This window comes from Prionailurus viverrinus, chromosome A1 (assembly GCF_022837055.1).
Source record: "Prionailurus viverrinus isolate Anna chromosome A1, UM_Priviv_1.0, whole genome shotgun sequence".
Taxonomy (NCBI): Eukaryota; Metazoa; Chordata; class Mammalia; order Carnivora; family Felidae; genus Prionailurus; species Prionailurus viverrinus.
Genome location: NC_062561.1, coordinates 89,616,037 through 89,636,564, shown reverse-complemented (window position 1 = coordinate 89,636,564; position 20,528 = coordinate 89,616,037). Strand labels below are relative to the sequence as shown.

At 42.4% G+C, this 20,528-nt stretch overlaps 1 protein-coding gene across 1 annotated transcript; it reads right to left on the bottom strand.

Moving 5' to 3' along the window:
* Positions 1-12,032: 12,032 nt before the first annotated feature.
* On the bottom strand, positions 12,033-12,983 carry LOC125167871 (olfactory receptor 56-like). Its single transcript, XM_047862722.1, has one exon. The coding sequence runs from the start codon at positions 12,981-12,983 to the stop codon at positions 12,033-12,035; it is 951 nt and encodes a 316-aa protein (XP_047718678.1).
* Positions 12,984-20,528: the final 7,545 nt, after the last annotated feature.

The following is a 20,528-nucleotide window of genomic DNA, read 5'->3' as shown; positions in this document are numbered from 1 at the left end:
CCTCACTGCCCTTCCTACCCTCTTCCGTGGGCCTCTCATCTGCGTTTGGCTCCGGCGACTCCGTTCTGCTAATCCTCTGGCGGTTTTCTGGGTTATTTAGGCAGGTGTAGATGGAATCTAAGTGATCAGCAGGACGTGCGGTGAGCCCAGCGTCCTCCTAAGCCGCCATCTTGCCGCCCCCCCCTCTCTGTTATATTATTTAAATCCTTTTTGATCAGTTCATTAGCTGTTGTTATTTCCTGGAGATTCTTCTGAGGGGAATTCTTCCGTTTGGTCATTTTGGATAGTCCCTGGAGTGGTGCGGACCTGCAGGGCACTTCCCCTGTGCTGTGGTGTATAACTGGAGTTGGTGGGCGGGGCCGCAGGCAGACCTGATGTCTGCCCCCAGCCCACCACTGGGGCCACAGTCAGACTGGTGTGTGCCTTCTCTTCCCCTCTCCTAGGGGCGGGATTCACTGTGGGGTGGCGTGACCCATCTGGGCTACTTGCACACTGCCAGGCTTGTGATGCTGGGGATCTGGCATATTAGTGGGGTGGGTAGGCAAGGTGCATGGGGGCAGAAGGGGCAGGCTTAGCTCGCTTCTCCTTAGGTGATCCACTTCAGGAGGGGCCCTGTGGCAGCTGGAGGGAGTCAGATCCGCTGCCAGAGGTTTGGCTCCGCAGAAGCACAGAGTTGGGTGTTTGCGCGGAGGGATCAATTTCCCTGGCAGGAACTGGTTCCCTTTGGGATTTTGGCTCGGGGATGGGCGAGGGAGTTGGCGCTGGTGAGTGCCTTTGTTCCCCACCAAACTGAGCTCTGTCGTCTGGGGGGTCAGCAGCTCTCCCTCCCTTTGTCTTCCACCTTCCCGCTTTCCGAGCAGAGCTGTTAACTTATGACCTCCCAGACGCTAAGTCGCGCTTGCTGTCAGAACACAGTCCAGCGGGACCCTCTGCTTTTGCCAGCCAGACTTGGGAGGCTCTGCTTGGCCAGCAGGCTGCCCCTCCACCCTGGCTCCCTCCCGCCAGTCCATGTAGCGCGCACCGCCTCGCCGCCCTTCCTACCCTCTTCCGTGGGCCTCTTGTCTGCGCTTGGCTCAGGAGACTCCGTTCTGCTAATCCTCTGGCGGTTTTCTGGGTTATTTAGGCAGGTGTAGGTGGAATCTAAGTGATCAGCAGGACACGCGGTGAGCCCAGCATCCTCCTATGCCGCCATCTTCCCAGTCATCTCTGGTCTTTTTTTTTTTTTTAATCCATTATGATACCCCATACCTTTTGATTGGAACATAAATCACGTGGTCTACAGTCCACTTACACTCAGAAATTATTGATAGATATGTATTTATTGTCAATTTCTGCTTGTTTTGTCATTGCTTCTGGAGATTTTCTCTGATCCTTTCTTGTCATTGTCACTTTTGTTCTGTCCTTTGCACTCAAAGAGTCCTTCATAATAATTCTTTCAGCCTGTTTCAGTGGTCACAAACTCCTAGCTTTTGTTTGTCTGGGAAACTCTTTATCTCTCCTCTATTCTGAATGATAGCCTTGTTGGATAGAGTATTCTTGACTGCAAATTTTCGTGTTCAGGACTTTGAATATATAATGCCACTCACTTCTGGCTTACCAAGTTTCTTTTGAGAAATCTTCAGCTAGACTTGTGGGTTTTCCCTTGTAATTTCAGGATTTCTTTTGTTCTGCTGCTTTTAAGATTTTTTCTGTGTCACTATATTTTGCAAATTTAGATACAATATGCTTTGGTTTGGGCTGCTTTTGTTGAATTTGATGGGAGTTCTCTGTGCCTCCTGGATTTGCATTTCTGTTTCCATCTCCAAGTTATGGAATTTTTCAACTATTATTTATTCAAATAAATATTCTACCCCTTTTTCCCTGTCTTCTTCTGGCACTCTTATAACATGAATGTTATTGTGTTTAATGGAGTCACTGATTTCCCTAAGTCTGTATTTGTGTTGCATATTTTTTTTCTTTTTTTTTTTTTTTGTTCAGCTTTGTTACTTTCCATTATTTTGTCTTTCAAGTCACTAATTCATTCCTCTGATTCTTCCAGCCTGCTTTTCATTGCATCAATCCTGTTTCTAATCAATTTTATTGCATTTTTCATCTCTTATTGATACTTTTTACCTCTTTTATCTCTGTGGTAAGGGTCTCACTGATGTCTTCTATCCTTTTCTCAAGCTCAGTGAGTAGCCTTATGATTGTTGCTTTGAATTCTCCATCAAGCGTGTTATTTATATCTGTTTGCTTAGATTTCTGTCTGTGGCCTTATCCTGTCCTTTCATTTGTGCTAAATTCCTGTGACTTGGCATTTTTTCTAAGTCTCTGCCTTCTTCTGTGTGTTACAAAAGCCAGTTATGTCTCCTGCTCCTGAAATTAATGGCCTTATGAAGAAGAGTTCATATATGTGTCCAGGGCCTGGGTGCTTCAGGGAGTGCTTCCAGTGTGTGCTGCATGGACTCTGCTCTTGTGTTTTGGTAGCTCTATCCTTCTGGCCAGTCATCTGTAGGGGCTCTCTTTGCCTACTGTAGGCAGTGTTTTGTCCCTGGCCTGAATGTAGTGAGTTTTAGCTAGGTATGTTCTTGTCTGCTTATGAAATGAGACTTGTCAGTACTGCCACCAGAACTGAGGCCCTACCAAACTCTCTGATCAGTAGATGTGGTGTGGGCATAGGTTTGTGGTGGTATTCTGGGTGAGCGGCCTATTACACTGGGACTGAGGAAAGCATGACTGAGAAAGGGCTCCCACTGGAGCACAGGGTGTTGGGGCTTGGTGTAAGCACATTATGCAGCCAGTGCTATCAGTGCACTGCTTCCCACAGGTGGTTCTGTGTTGAGTGGTGGGGGAGGAAAATGGTGCTGGCCAGCTCCTTTGTTCCTGGAGAAGCATTTCCATGAATACTTCATTTCAGGGACATTCTCTGAAGAAAGCAAATAATCTCTCCCCTATGTGCCCAGGAATTCTTCAGATCACTTTTCTGTGTTTTCTTCCCTGATGTTGTTTGCCTGTCTTCTCTCCAGGAGCAGTGTAATGCCCTCAAGACTTTATCCCAGCCAAGCCCATTGACCTTTAAAACTCCATGCTTTAAGCCATGATGGTTGCAAGAATTCACATATTCAACCCCTCTCATTTTCCAAGCCAGTGGCTTTGGGGAAATGTTATCCTTGTGCATTCCCCTGATTGCTTCTCTCTCTCTCTTTCTCTGTAACCACAGCTGCAAACACTGTGATCCAAACACAGGTGATTTTCCAAACACCTGTGATCCATTTCTCCCCCAAACCACATCTCCATACTTCTTACCTTCTTCAAAATGGCCTCTTCTCTCCCTTTAGTTGGGAAGTTTGTTCTGTCAGCTTTCAGGTTGATTTCTAGGGTGTTAAGGATGATTTGATAGTTATCTAGTTGTGTTCATGGAAAGAGGCAAGCTTAGTGTCCACTTTGTTGCATCTCCCCTTCTCCTAAATCAGTATTTGTGCCTTTCCTGATTATGCTAAAAGTTGTTACTTCGGGGGTATTTTGTTTTAAATGTCCTTTAAGCACAAAAAAATAGGAGGCGCCTGGTGGCTTAGTCTGTTAAGTGTCTGACTTCAGCTCAGGTCATGATCTCATGGTTTGTGAGTTTGAGGCCCCCCCATACATCTCTGGTTTTTTTTTTTGTTTTTTTTTTTTTAATTTTTTTAACGTTTATTTATTTTTGAGAGAGAGAGAGACAGAGAATGAGTGGGGGAGGGGCAGAGGGAGACACACACACAGAATCTGAAGCAGGTTTCAGGCTCTGAGCTGTCAGCACATAGCCTGACGCAGGGCTCAAACCCGTGAGCCATGAGATCACGATCTGAGCCAAAGTCGGCTGCCTAACCAACTGAGGCACCCAGGCGCCCCAAGCCCCCCATACATCTCTGTGATGACAGCTGGGAGCCTGGAGCCTGTTTTGGATTCTCTGTCTCCATGACATTGCAAACTGCAGGATTTCATTTTTTGATATGAGTATATATGAATATTCTATATTCATATATATATATATACACACACATACACATTATTTATATTTATACACACATTATATACACATGTACCACATCTGCTTTATCCATTCATCAGTCTATGGACACTTGGGCCATCTCTACAGTTTGGCTAGTGTTGATAATGCTGCTACATACATTGGTGTGCATGTGTCCCTTCAAGTCTGTATTTTTGTATCATTTGGGTAAATACCTAATAGTGCAATTCCTGGATCATAGGGTAGTTCTGTTTTTAGTTTTTTGAGGAACCTCCATACTGTTCTCCAAAGTTGCTGCACCAGTTTGCATTGCCACCAACAATACAAAAGTGTTTCCTTTTGTCTGCATCCTCGCCAACATCTGTTGTTTCTTGTGTTGTTAATTTTAGCCATTCTGACAGGTGTGAGGTGGTATCTCATCATGGTTTTGCTTTGTTATTTCCCTGATAATGAATGATGGCATTTTTTTTCACGTGTCTGTTAACCATTTGGATGTCTTCTTTGGAAAAGTGTCTATTCATGTCTTTTGCCCATTTCTTAATGAGGTTGTTTGGTTTTGGGGTGTTGAGTTTGATAAGTTCTTTATAGAACTTTATAGAACTAACCCTTTATCAAATATGTCATTTCAAACATCTTCTCACATTCGGAAGTCTGCTTTTTTTATTTTTTAAATGTTTTTTATTTATTTTTGAGAGAGAGACAGAGATAGAGCAAAAGCAGGGAAGGGGCACAGAGAGAGAAAACGGGGCTTGAACTCATGAATCATGAGATCATGACTTGAGCTGAAGTTGGAGGCTTAACAAACTGAGCCACCCAGGTGCCCCTGAAGACTGCTTTTTAGTTTATTGACTATTTACTTCAATGTGCAGAAGGTCCCAAAAGTTTATTTTTGCTTTTGTTTCCCTTGCCTCAGGAGACATGTCTAGAAAGAAGTTGCTGTGGTTGATGTCAAAGAGGTTACTGCCTGTATTCTCCTCTAGGATTTTGATGGTTTTCTGTCTCACATTTAGTTCTTTAATCCATTTCAAATTTATTTCTGTAAATGGTGTAAGAAAGTGGTCCAGTTTCATTCTTCTGCATGTCACTATACAGTTTCCTAACACCATTTGCTGAAGACATTGTCTTTTTTTCCATTGGATATTCTTTCCTGCTTTATCAAAGATGGGTTGGCCATATAGTTGTGGGTCCATTTCTGAGTTTTCTATTCTGTTCCATTGATCAATGGGTCTGTTTTTGTGCCAGTACCATACTCTCTTGATGACTACAGCTTTGTAATATAACTGGAAATACGGAATCATGACACCTCCAGTTTTGTTTTTCTTTTTCAGGATTGCTTTGTATATTCAGGGTCTTTGGTTCCACACAAATTTTAGGATTTTTTGATCTAGCTCTGTGAATAATGCTCGTAGTATTTGATATGGATTGCATTAAATGTGTAGATTGCTTTGGGTAATATAGACATTTTGACAAAGTTTTTTCTTCTATTCTATGAGAATGGAATGTTTTTCCATTTCTTTGTGTCCTCTTCCTTATCTTTCATAAGTCTTCTATAGTTTTCAGAGTACAAATCTTTTACCTCTTTAGTTAGGTTTATTCTTAAGCATCTTATTGTTTTTAGTACAATTGTAAATGGGATTGATTCTTTAATTTCTTTTTCTATTGTTTCATTATTGGTTTACAGAAATGCAACACATTTCTGCACATTGGTTTTATATCCTATGATTTTGCTGAATTCCTATATCAGTTCTAGCAGTTTTCTGGTAGTCTTTTGTTTTTTTTACATAAAGTATCATGTCATCTGCAAATAGTGAAAAGTTGAATTCTTCCTTGCCAATTTGTATGCTTATTATTTCTTTTTGTTGTCGGATTACTGAGGCTAAGACTTCCATTACTATGTTAAATGGTAATGGTGAGAGTGAACATCCTTGTATTTTTCCTGACTGTAGGGGAAAGGCTCTCAGCTTTTCCCCATGAGGATGATATTAGCTGTCGGTCTTTCATTATGTCCTTTATGATGTTGAGATATGTTCTATCTATCCCTACTTTGTTGAGGATTTTTAAAAAGAATGATGCTGTATTTTGTCAAATGTTATTTCTACATCTATTGACAAGATCATATGGTTCTTATCTTTTATTAATGTGATGTATCATGGTGAATGAGTTGTGAATACTGAACCACCCCTGCAGCCCAGGAATAAATCCCATAATTCTTTTGTTTACTGTTGAATGATTTCCTATTATCTTTTTGAGAATTTCTGCATACAGATTCATCAGGGATGTTGCCCTCTAGTTCTCCTTTTCAGTTGGGTCTTTGGTTTAAATCAATTTACTCTTCAACTAGCTCCAGTCTGGACTTTATCCCAACTATGGCATTTTTAATTTTTTTTTCAAATTTTTTCAAACTCTAGTTGGTTAACATATAGTGTAATATTGGCTTCATAAAACTGTGCCATTTTGATTTAGAAGCCAGATGGCTTCATCTTTTCGAAATTCATCATTCAACTCCACTCCACCCACCTCCATGAGAATTTCTACACTTCCCCTTCTACCAGGGTCAAAAATTGGTACAAAGTACCTCTACTGTCTTTCTGCCCAGCCCATGCTGCTAATCCTCAGTCCATGACAGAGGTTGGCTGTGGCCTGAAGAGATTCAAGACAGTGAGAGAGGCAAGGGAAAGACACTAAGCTTTGCCCAACTCTCATTCCGTGGTACAGAAATCACAATAGGAGGAACACTTTTGGTGTAAAAGCTGATGAATACCAAAACAAATTCACATTTAAATATAATTTTCCATGAGAAATAAAACCTTGTCACCATCTTGCAAAAGAACCACTCAGGATTTATCAAGAGTGATAACATTTCTGTTTAAGATGATTTCTGATTAGAGATGCCTGGATGGCTCAGTTGGTTGGGCATTGGACTTCAATTCAATAGTTCATGAGTTTGAACCCCACTTTGAGCTCTCTTCTGTCCTTCTGTCAGTGCAGAGCCTGCTTGGGATCCTCTGTCTCTCTGTCCCTCTGTCTGTCTGTCTCTCTCTGTGTATGTCTCTGCCCCTCCCCTGCTTGTGCTTTCTCTCTTTCAAAAATAAGTAAACATTTTAAAAAATAATAATAAAAAAAGAGGGACACCTGGGTGGCCCAGTCAGTTAAGCATCCAACTTCAGCTCAGGTCATATTCTCATGGTTCAAGCCCCGCATTGGGCTTTGTGCTGACAGCTCAGAGCCTGGAGCCTGCTTCAGATTCTGTGTCTCACTCTCTCTCTGCCCCTCCCTCACTTTCACTCTGTCTCTCTCTCAAAAATAAACATTAAAAAAGAAATTTAAATAAAATAAAATAAAAAATAAAGATGCTTTCTGATTAACCAGGGTGTTATCTCAAATTCAACACTGGGTGAATAAAAGGAAATGAGTAACATACGAACACAAGCCAGCTTATTTGACTGTCGCTCAAATGAAAAAAAAAATCTTGATTTTCCAGTGCAAGCTAAGTCTGAAACTATGCTCCATGTATTATTGGCTGTTCTGAATTCACAGTCTTCTGTAAGCACCCTGGAAATAGACTTCAGGCACACTTAGAGGTCTTGTGGCACATACCCATTTCCATGTTATGTCTTCCTCTATCTCATATTCCTAGCCTTAGAAACACCACCAAGAACTATAAAAGACAGGTTTGAAGATGTAAGTAATGTCTGTAAGTTTGATATGAAGTTCATATCTGGAAGAGGGGAGGAGCTTGGGAAGATGGCCAAGACCCTGAGTTCACCCCACCCCAGGTTTTCAACCAGATATCATCCACATCCAAGTCAATAACTGAGAGAGTGATCTGAAGACTGGAGGAACAAACTCCACAACTCAATATAGAGAGGAAGCTGCAAATGAGAGCTTTAGGAAGGTCTGAAAGGTGGAGGAAAGCTGTCCACAGGAGGGAGAGAGCTCCGCCCATGGAGAGGGTAGAAAAATGGTTCCTCACACCAGGGAGCTCACCCAGGGAAGAGTAATCCCCATAATGTTTGATTTTGAAAACCAGATAGGCTGAAATCCATGACTTTGTATAACCAGTGGGACTTGGAGTTTGGAGCATCAGAGGTCAGCACTCAGCACTGGGTGAGCTAGGAGGGCAAGTGATACCTGGGTCACTTCCCTTAAAGAGACAGCAGCTTGCACAGAGAGGCAACATAAAAACAGCAGTTTACATGACACCAGGCACAAATTGGAGACAAATCTGTTCATCTGATTTTGGAGAATGTTGAAGAACTTCACTGAAAATGATGGAGCAGAAAAGAACCATTTTTCTCCCCTGCCCCCAGCATAAATACGCAGTTACCAGCAGGAAGCAGAAATGCACATACAGCTGCTGCCTGGCCTGTTGGCAGTGCACCATGCCCACAAGTTCTTTAAGGACTAGCCCACTCCAAGATTGTTGGCCTCAGCCCTGGGTTCAGGCCAAATTCTGTTAAAGCTGCATGTGCACCCTGAATAGCCACCCTGTGCACACCTTGTGCACACCCCACCCTCACACACCATCCCCAGCCACCAGGTGCCCAACTTCCACTGCACACTGTGCCCAGTCACTGTACCTCACCCAACTGCATGCCCCCAGCCACCATCATACTTCAGCCCTAGTCCTATCCAGCCATCTTCATGCACCTCACCTATTTGTGCCCAGCCTTGTGCCCCCAGCAGCCCTAGCACACAACACCCAGCCACCACAGCACTTCAGAGTATCTGGCATAGGACTAGTGACCCAGAACAAATTTTGATACCTAGGAATAAGCCTAACCAAAAAGGTAAAAGACCTGTATTCTGAAAACTATAAAACACTGATGAAAGAAATGGAAGATGACACAAGGAAATGGAAAGACATTCAGTTCTCATGGATTGGAAGAACAAATATTGTTAAAATGTCTATACTACCCAAAGCCATCTACACATTTAAGGCAATCCCTATCAAAATACCAACAGCATTTTTCGCAATCCTAAAATTGGTATGGAATCACAGAAGACTTCAAATAGGTAAAGCAGTCTTGAAAGGAAAAGTAAAACTGGAGGTATCATGATTCCAGGCTTCAAGTTATGTTATAAAGCTGTAATAATGAAAACAGTATGGTACTGTCACAAAATAGGTTTTTAGATCAAGGGAACAGAATAGAAAACCCAGAAATGAACCCACAATTTCATGGTCAGTTAATCTTCAACAAAGCAGGAAAGAATATCCAATGGAAAAAAAAGTTTTCAACAAATAGTTTTGGGAAAACTGGACAGCAACATGTAAAAGAATGAAAGTGGACCACTTTCTTACACCGTACCCCAAAATAAATTTAAAATAGATTAAATACCTAAATGTGAGACAGGAAACCATCAAAATCCTAGAGGAGAACACAGGCAGTAACCTCTTTGATATCGGTGATAGCAACTTCTTTCTAGATATGTCTCCTGAGTCAAGGGAAACAAAAGCAAAAACAAACTATTGGGACTTCATCAAAATACAAAACTTCTGCACAGCAAAGGAAACAATCAGCAAAACTAAAAGACAATCTACAGAATGGGAGATCATATTTCAAATGACATATCTTATAAAGGGTTAGTATCCAAAATACATTTAAAAACTAATACAACCCAACACCCCAAAACCAAATAATCCAATTAAAAACTGGGCAGAAAAATATACGTTTCTCCAAAGAAGACATCCAAATGGCCAAGAGACACCTGAGAAGATGCTCAACATCACTCATTATCAGGGAAATGCAAACTAAAACTACGATGAGATCTCACACCTGTCAAAATGGCTAAAGGCAACAACACAAGAAACAACAGATGTTGGTGAGGATGTGGAGAAAGGGGAACCCTCCTCCACTGTTGGTGGGAATGCAAACTGGTGCAGCTACTCTGGAAAAACATTGAAGAGTTTCCTCAAAAAGTTAAAAATAGAACTACCTTATGATCCAACAATTACATGACTAGGTATTTAACCAATGAATACAAGAACGCTCTACCCCTATTTTATAGCAGCATTATTTACAATAGCCAAGATACAGAAGCAACCTGTGTCCATCAACTGAGTAATGCATAAAGAAGATACAGTAGAAAATTATTCATCCATAAAAACGAATGAAATCTTTACATTTGCAATAATATGGATAGAGCTAGAGAGCACAATGGTATGTGAAATAATTGGAGAAGACATACCGTATGTTTTACTCATGTGGAATTTAAGAAACAAAACAAATGAGAAAAGGGGGAAAATGAGAGAAAGAGAGAGAGAGAGAAAGAGAACTCAAAAAAAAGACTCAATGAGAACAAACTGGCGGTTACCAGAGGAGAGGTGGGGCGGACAGGTTAAATACGTGGTGGGTATTACGAAGTGCACTTGTCATGATGAATACAGAATGATGTATGGAAATGTTGAAGCACTATATTGTATGTCTGAAACTAATATGACATTATGTCAACCAAGTAGAATTAAAATAAAAACTTAAAAATATATTTTAAGTTCATATCCACAATATTTTCTTTTCTCAAATGTAGGATTATTCAGATTATAATCACTCTTCAGGTCTTTCAATTTAAAACAACTGCGGAGAATGAGGGATTCTACCAAAATTTTATCTTGTTATCTTGTTATTTTGTTATTTTCTTTCTCAAGTGGAAATATAAGGAAGGCAAAGGTAGTAGAAAAGTTTTTGCTAGGTCCCACCTAACTCTTTCCATGTTTCTTCCTGTTAAAGAATTTATCACATCCTTACCCCACAGCTGAGTCATTGCTATACGGATATAGGCAATCTCAAGAACAACATTCCTTCAACCATGAGATGGCCTTCTTCTCAGTTCTTTTCACTTCTCAGTACCTTTCTACTGGGTCAGGGTTGAAATATATGACACAGTAAAACTAACAGGAGCAGAAAACTCTATTGGGGCACAGAACTCTAAAGAGGTTTCCTAAGGCTGTCTTTGAGTTCAGGACAGAGATAGGAATCTGAGAGTCATCTTAGTGGACCTCATGGAGAGGTTGGGCGTATGTCAGACCCCTTCTTTTGCTGTCAGGAATTCTGCTCTGCATACCTTCCTCTTCTCTTCTTTGTCCTGCCCACTGTTTAGTGCTATCTTCTGAGTCAACTGTGAAGCCATCCATGGGTGCACCTCCAGCTCCCATCCAACTTTCACTTTATCTTTTTCCCAAAGCTCAAACATTCTGTGTGGAGCAGAGCAGCCAAGTGGCTTTAGCTGAAGACCATGTGTCCCTTCCACACCTATCCCCACAAGATCGCTCTCCTCATTGACACCACCTGTCTGGACCTATGGGCATTTGTGTTTGCAACCCCTGCATTAAACTTGTCTTAGGGGTCTTCAGGAAAGACAAGCAACAAAGACTCTCAGTGCCCACATTGTATTTTGACTGCATGTACATGATCATATTTAGCAAATTTGACTTTAACTTACTAGCATTCCTTCATCTCCATGTGCCATAGGTTAGGTTTCCTGGAATCAGATGAAAACAGGTTTTGCATGCAGGTTTATTGGAGAGTGCTTTGAGGATTGAACTATATAGTGGGGGAAAGGAGTTAAGGAAGCCAAATTGGATACAGGGGGAAGTAGCCTGTTGCTTCGGATCTTACAGGGAGCTCTGGAAAAGGAATGGCCCTTCAGAGTCAAACTAAGGCAAGAGGGACCAGACGTTTATATCCTAAATTGGCCAGTCATGGGATTCAGGCAGCCTTCCAAAGAGAAGCACATTGAGCAAGGTGTTTTCTTCAGCTGTTGGTAATTCCTGGCAAGGAAAATAGCTGAAACCTGTTACTTGCTGACTCTGAGATATATGCTTTGTGTCTTCTATTCTTTGTAACCGCATTGACCCAGCCCTTCTTCCACACTATCCACACTCAGCATGGACATGATGAACTGAATTGATGTATTAATCTGATTAACTCTGGCAAAAGAATGACTTTTATTTTCAGTATGGCACATTTGTTTCTCTTCCAATCAAACTACAGAGGCTAATCCAAGTTCCCAGGCCCCAGAATCCCCATCTGCAGGTGCTAATGTCAAACTAGCCCTGACCCCCACCACAGGGACACCTCCTGAGGAGTTTTCTGAGAGCCTCAGCCACTTCCTTGTTCCTCAGGCTGTATATGAGTGGATTGAGCATAGGGGTGATCATGGTGTAGAAGGCCGAGACCACCTTGTCCTGCTTGGAGGAGTGGTAGGCCTGGGGTCGCATGTAGGTGATCATAGCAGCCCCATAGAAGAGGGAGACCACTGCCATGTGAGAGGAGCAGGTAGCAAAGGCCTTCTGCCGACCTTCAGCAGAACGCATATGGAGCACAGCCGCCAGGATCTGCAGGTAGGAAGCAGAGATGACAGAGAAGGGCAGGAGCAGCATTAGGATGCAACAGACATAGATCATGGTCTCATAGAGGGAGGTGTCAGCACAGGCCAGCTTCAGTATGGCAGGGACCTCACAGAAGAAGTGATCAACCTCCTGGGAGCCACAGTAGGGGAAGTGCAGGGTGAAGATGGCCTGGATAAGTCCATCCACCAGGCCAAAGAGCCAGGACACTGTCACCATGAGCCAGCAGACACGGCGGCTCATGACCACTGAGTACCTCAGTGGGTTGCTGATGGCTACATAGCGGTCATAGGCCATGAAGGCCAGCAGAAAGCACTCATCCCCCAAGAGAGTGAGGAAGAAGAGGATTTGAAGCCCACAGCCTGTGAAGGAGATGGTGCCATGGCCCAGGAGGAAGTCAGTGGCCATCCGTGGCACAATGGTGGAGATGAGCATGAGATCCATGAGTGACAGCCAGCTGAGGAAGAAGTACATGGGGTTGTGCAGGCGAGAATCGACATTGATGAGGAGGATCATGAGCCCATTTCCAGAGAGGGCCACCAGGAACATGACCATGATGATGGAAAAGAGGAAGAAGTGCAGTGGTGACTGGGTGAAAAGGCCCAGGAGGATGAAGTGGGAGATCAGAGTCTGGTTTCCCACCCAGGCCATTGTTCCTGCAGAGGGACGTGCCAAAGTCTTGCGATCTGGAAGCAGGAGGTGTATGTTTAGTGCCACAATATTGAGACATCAAAACTTTGCCCAATGTGCTGTCCTTTTTAAATGTTACTGGGTTTAGAATAAACTCTTTAAATTTCTGTTTAAAAAGAAAAAGAGTCTCTAACAAAGATACAGGATTTCACTGTGGAAAATAGTATGGAGTTTCCTCAATAGTTAAAAATAGAACAACCATATGATCCAATAATCACATTATTGTGTATTTACCCAAAAATTACATGCACCCGTATGTTTTTAGTATCATTATTTATAATAACTAAATTATGGAAGCAGCCCAAGTATTCATTGATTGATAAATAAAGAAGTGATATATATGAAGTGGTTTATATATAAATATTATTCAACCATAAAAAAGAATGAAATCTTGCCCTTTGAAATGACATTGACGGAGCTAGAGAGTATTATGCTAAGTGAAATAAGTCAGAGAAAGACAAAAACCATATGATTTCACTCATGTGGAAATTCAGAAACAAAACAAATGAATGAAGGAAAAAAAGAGAGACAAATTAAGAAACAGACTCTTAACTATAAAGAACAAACTGATGGTTACCAGAGGGGAGGTGGATGTGGGGATGAGTTAAATAGGTGGTGAGTATTAAGAAGTGCACTTGTCATGATGAGTACTGGGTGATATATAGAAGTATTGAATCATTACATTGTACACCTGAACACAATATAACAATATATGTTAAGTATACTGGAATTAAGATACAATTTTTTAAAAACAGGAAAAACTTTTAAGGAAAGAAGCAAGCTGTTGCTAATGACATTGTTTTAACTCCTAGGACTTTCTTCACATGACTGAGAAGCAAATTTAGAGCTATTTATTGCTGAAGTGATCATTGCTTCTGTCTCTGCTAGGAATTGGCTGTTCTTCAGTCTTTATAGTTGCCTCTCCTACAAAGGCCAGCTTCACTTAAGGATTTGCTTTTTCAGGAAAAAGTACTAAAACAACAAGGGCATGTGTCAACTTTGTGAACTGAGCACTTATGCAAAATTTTGAACCTCAGCTTCCTTATCCCAGATAAGGTTAACAGTATCATATAGAGTGATATTAAAGATTGAAGGTGATAACATAAGCAATGCCTAGTAGTTTAGAAGTGACAAAAGCTGGCATTACTTGACCATTTCTTATGTGCCAGGTCTTACAATGAACACTCTGCCACATCCTCACATTTAATCCACATAACTGCCCTAGAAGATTCATCATTTATCCTCTTAAGTAGGAAAACTGAGATAGAGAGGGTTTTTATTTTCCAGATGTAAAATCTTAAAGTATTTTCTAAGAAACTTTGTAAATGAGGGGCGCCTAGGTGGCTCAGTCGGTTAAGTGTCCAACTTCAGCTTAGGTCATGATCTCGCAGTCCATGAGTTCAAGCCCCGCATCGGTCTCTGTGCTGACAGCCCAGAGCCTGAAGCCTGCTTTGGATTCGTGTCTCCCCTCCCTCTCTCTCTCTGCCCCTCTCCTGCTCGCACTGTCTCTCTGTCTCTCAAAAATAAGTAAACATATGGGGCGCCTGGGTGGCGCAGTCGGTTAAGCGTCCGACTTCAGCCAGGTCACGATCTCGCGGTCCGGGAGTTCGAGCCCCGCGTCAGGCTCTGGGCTGATGGCTCGGAGCCTGGAGCCTGTTTCCGATTCTGTGCCTCCCTCTCTCTCTGCCCCTCCCCCGTTCATGCTCTGTCTCCCTCTGTCCCAAAAATAAATAAACGTTGAAAAAAAAATTAAAAAAAAATAAGTAAACATTTAAAAATTAAAAGAAAAGAATACGAGCAACAACTATACATAAATTACTAAAGGACACAGAGTATGATAACAATAATTACCTTGGAGAAAGGGTTAGAATTGGGTGGGGATTAGGGTCAAAAAAAGGACTCTAGTTTGACCTGCAATATTTCAATTTTTGACAAGAATTTCTTTGTGTATTCCTTGAATGTAAGCGAAGATTGTCATATAAGCAGGTAAGTAATGTATCTGGCATATCTTGTCTTTTTAAGCTTGCTTTGTAGCATAATATTTTAAAAACTTGTACAAGAAACAACTAGGAATTTTTCAAGTAAAAGTAAGAAATTCATAGTTGTTAACTTTTTTTTACAGAGAAAGTAACACTGTATACTATTCTTGATGTCACATCTAGGGTGTTGTATGGGATCTCTGTTGTCAGAGCTACCTGGCCATACACACTACAGTCATACACTTAGAGCAGATTGAGAGTCCTGTCCTAGGGCATGACAGTATGCCTCACAGAGTGACAGCACAGAATGCAGTGAGTCATGAATGAAAGGATGAGGAGTTAAAGGGAGAGCAACAGTAACCGTAGACCAAAGGAAGAAGGGAGAAATGAAAGGAGTAATGAGAAAATGTCAAGCTAAAGGAGACAAGATACAGGAGAAAAATACAGAAAATGTTAGACCATCAGAAATGTTATCTCCCAGAAGAGACCAAAAAAAAAAAAAAAAAAAGAAAGAAAGAAAGAAAACAGAGACAATGTAATAGAGGGCAGGGAACATAGACTTAGTGAGAAAGAGAGAACACAGATGCTAAGAAGGAAGGATCAGGGGGAAAGCAAAAACACAAGTGGGATGAGGAACAGAAACAGAGGGAGAACCTAAGTGAAGTGGGAAGCCAGGCATAGGGGCAGAACTCTCCTATTAATGCCACAATGAGCTCTCTGACTTCTGGGACTCTGGGGGCTGTAGAGCCCAGCATCATGGGCTTTTTCATCCTGTTGGGAAAGTGGAGCAGACCACTTTGCCTGCAATCTTTCTGCCTCTCTTTGAAGTCCTTCCCCATCAAAGTCTTCTCATAGCAGTTCCTGGCCCTTCAGGCAGAAACGGGTGCTTCCAATATGAGCAGAGTCAATAGTCATGGCCTGACACTTCCTAGTCTCCTCCACTGAGATGCAAATTTCTCCCTGTAAAGTCTTACCAAGAGGCCAAAATACATATTGTTTCAGTTGGGCAATGTTGGGGATATTTAATAGTAAGAAGGCAGTCCTGCACCCCTTAGATCAGACATGTCAAAGCCCTACGCTGTGTGTAAGAGACTCATAAAGAGGTTCGCTGGGAATTGTGTTGGGGATATCTGCATCAGAAAGTAGTCAGATTCATGACACAGCTATGAAATGAAAGGAAACTTCAGGTAGGACAGGGAGCAAAAACACCAAAGCATGTTTGTAAAAATATCAGAGCACTGAGTTCCTTCAAGAAGGGGTATAGGAGAAAATATCCAAACAGAAAAATATATACAAGGTGTGGTGAAGCAGCAAGCAGGAACTTTTTCCCAAGAGTTAGAAATATAGGCATTTGTATGTGGGTCAGCAGGAGACAACTTCAACACTCTCATCCAAATCTAATAGCCAGATGAGATCAGGAAAATATAGCTTTCCCAGTGCCCTAGAGGGAGCCATTGTCACATCCTCTCTAGACTTGCAAAGACAAAACAGTCCCCACCCTTCCTAAAACCTGTTGGAAGACCCTGAGGAATTCACTTCCTCTCCTGGGTGACAGTCTCCCAAGCAGTAATACGACAGGTTAGATGAAACAACCCTCAGGTCATCTCTAGTTCTACCCACAGAATAAAGAATTAGGAGGCAAAAAAAAAATCAAGAAACAAATTCTAACTACACAAGAGGTCTCTACTTCAAGAGAAGTAGTAAGCAGGTGAATGGCAAAGGTAGTGGTAGGGTGAACAAACATTTTAAGCATTTGGTAACAGAAAGAGGAAATACAAGACACATAGAGGAAGAATCTTACCTTGAAATGATGTAATTAATGACGCCAGGAAGGATCTGGGAGTGAGGAGGGCAGATCAGGAGTCTGGAGTCCTATGTCCTTGGAAAACAGACTCACGAAGGGATGGCTGCCCTAATCAGTTGGGTCTGCAGCAGGATCTCTCCCTGGAAGCCAGGGGACCTCCATGTCCTTGGAAGGAAATGGAACTAAAATTGAAGCAGAAGGGAGTTAAGGTAGAGAAGAAAATTTCCAGAAGAAAGACTTGTGTGGTCAGAACTCCTCTAGAATCTCTTCCTATTCTGAGAAAATGAAGTTAACTGAGGTGCTTGGGCCACTCTCCATCCACAGGAAGGAAATGCCTGATGCCTTCTAGAGGGCTGTGGAAAAGTTTTGAAAAAATGCATTAAGACTGGTAAAAATGGGAATAAAATGGGTTCTGAAAGAAAGAATACAAAAAAATATAGAAGACTAAGCTTCATGCTAAAACCCTGGCAGAATTTTTGGCGTTAAGAAAAAGATTTACAGCACAATTATAATACAGAGAGATCATATAACCCTCATCCATAGGAGCAGGAGGGAGAGGTCTGGACCAGGATGGGAAGAGACAATGGGGACTAGCAAGGAGCCTCTCACCTTTGCAAGAGACCCTTTGTTGGGCCAGGTTGAGTGCCAAGCTAATAGGTTTTATTCCCTCACTCCTCACTGCTACCCATTGTTCTCCCCTTTTCTGTGACTAAGGAAAATTGCTTCTATTTTCACAAATCCTTGGAGATTCATCTTCTGTCATATCTCTGTCCCTAGTGTCTGGCAATTAAACTTCACAAGGAAGGGAGCTTCCTGCAAAGTTCTTTGCTCATCTCAGCTACACCAAAAAACAAAATCTCTCCCAGGAGAAGGAGGAGAGGAAAATTGGGGAAGGTTTTCTACGGGTCAACCTAATTGGCTCTTCTTCCATTCCAAAAGGGAATGGAAAACATTGGCTTTTGTTCTGTGTTATGTCCCACTTTTAAAATGTCCACTAAATACTGTATGTAAGCAAAGGGCATTTTCCAGAGATTTCCAGAGTGTCACTCCTCTACATTTTTCTGCCTCCTCCCAATACCTCAGCCTAATGATAAGGCAATCATCAAAGATCACATTGACTCTTCTGATCTCAGAGCTCAATTACACTGGAATTCAAAGAAGTCAAGGATTCAACAAACACTCTGCTAAGAGTTCATCTGTCCCTGACACTGACCACCTCCTACTATCCTGTCAGCTCCTACCCACTTGACTTCTCTTCTACTAAGAAATTCACACAAATAAAGGTAGCATAGCACAGACACTTGACCTTGAAGTCAGACAGAGCTGGGTGAGAATCTTATGTAGACTTGACCTTGGGCAAGGGACTAATCTGAACCCCAGTTTCCTCATGTGTAACCAGAATGATGATATTTACTACAAAATATTTGTTGTGAGCATTAAATTGAATAAAATATCTAAAGTGTTCTCCCTATTTCAGGTTCTAAGAATTATAGTTACTAGTGTCACTGCCCTCCCATCTCTCTAAAGCTCAAAAGCAGATACAAAAAAAAAGACTTTACAAAAATAGATAAAGCTCACTAAACAAATAACTAAAGCCTAAAGACTGATTAATTAATTAATTAATTAACTATATATATAAAGCAAAAAAAACATTCTAAGAAGGGGGAAATCTGATTTATAAGATTACCAGATAATATTCAAAATGTTCAGGGTTTTGTGAAAAACTATAAAGCACAAAAAGGAATTAAAAAGTGTAAGAAAAAAGTCAACAGTTAATTATAGATCAATTCAGGGTATCAGGTGTAAGGAGCAAAAGAAAAAATAAGTATATGGCAATGAGAAAAAATGAAATCTTGCCATTTGCAGCAATGTGGATGGAACTGCAGAGTATTATGCTAAGTGAACTAAGTCAGTCAGAGAAAGACAGATATATGTTTTCACTCATATGTGGAACTTAAGAGACTTAACAGAAGACCATGGAGGAAGGGAAGGGAAAAAAATAGTTACAGAGAGGGAGGGAAGCAACCAGTAAGAGACTCTTAAATACATAGAACAAACTGAGGGTTGATTGGGGAGGAGTGTGGGGGAGAGGGGGAAATGGGTGACGGGCATTGAGGAGGGCAATTGGGATGAGCACTGGGTGTTGTGTGTAATCAATGAATCATGGGAACCTACCCCCAAAACCAAGAGCACACTGTATACACTGTATGTTAGCCAGCTTGACAATAAATTATATTTTAAAAAGGAAGTAAGTATAATGAATACAGCCTAAGAGAACTGTGGGATACTATCAAGTATAGCAACATAGGTATCTGAAAATTTAAGAAAGACACAACAGGTTCAATAAGGATATTTTAAAAGATAATTGTTGCTCTCAAAGAAGTGCTGAAGCCAAAGGATTTTGAACCCCAGAGTCTGGGAGGAAAAGAGACTGAATCTACCAGGAAGAAAATGGGACAACTTGAGAAAAGATTGGTGGGTGATTGCGAACTGGGGGAGATAAAAACAGGCCACATAGGCATGGAGGGAGGGATCCTCTTCTGTGGAGAGACAAAGGAAAGAGAAAGAGCAGCTTGGGAAGTGTAGGACCGTATCTGGACACGAGAAAGACCTCGGACTGGGACTGAGAGGGATCCTATCTCTAACTGCAGGGCTTTCTTTGGACTGGGGCTGGCTCCCTGTTCATGCATCTGGGGAAGACAGGAGCCTGCCCTGGTTTGGGTGCTAGGTCAGGGGCGCAGTCCACAGTGAGAAAAAGCAGTCCCCTCCCTGGAGGGCTGGGCGATAGTACAAAGCCTCCACCACCCCCAGGCTCAGCGGCTGGGCCAAGGGCTCATTCCGCAGTAGGAGAAAGTGGCCCTCTCCCTGGAGTGCTGTGGGACAGAACAAAGCCTGCCTGCGTCCACCATCCTGGGGCTCAGTGGCTGCTTGAGGGTGCAGTCTGCAGTAGAAAAAAGTGATCCCCTCCCTGGAAGGCAGAGGAACAGAACAAAGCCTGCCTGTGTCCAACACCCCCAGGCTCAGTGACCAGGTCGAGGGTGCAGTCTGCAGTAGGAGAAGGTGGCCCCCTCTCTGGAGTGCTGTGGGAAAAGAGAAAACCTGCCTGCGTCTGTCACCCCCAGGGCTCAGTGGGGAGGTGGGCAGGGCAGTCCACAGTAGGAGAAGGCAGTCCTCCCTGAAGGGTAGCAGCATGGACAAAGCCAGCCAGGACCACATAATGGACCACACTGAGAGGCACTTCCCCAGTGCCAGAGTGCATGGAGCAGGACTTTGAATCCTAGCCAAGCACAGGGTCAGGGGAGTTGGCAGAGAAGGACCATGCCATCTGTGCCTGAGGCACAGTGAGGACGACTCAAATAGAGTCCACTGAGTCCAGGTCTGGGTCTGGTCCATGGAGAAGAGACTGGGGGATCGCCATTCCCCACCCTCCGACCAAGGCAGGGCCTCTGGTATCAGTCCCAGGGCCCATAGTGAAGGTGGGACCAGACTACACAAAACCACACCCCTCCACACCTGGTAACTGCATATCTACTGGAGCTGAATAGACCCTGCTTAACCTCTAGACCAGCGCTGCAGCATTGCCTGGATTAACTCTGGGTCAATTCTGGATATATAGATATATTCTACCCATTTCTCCTCCTTATCTTTTCCATCTTCTAGGCGGGTTACTCTGGTTATTGGTTTGTTTAAACAGACATATTGAATCAATTCTCTTCATACATG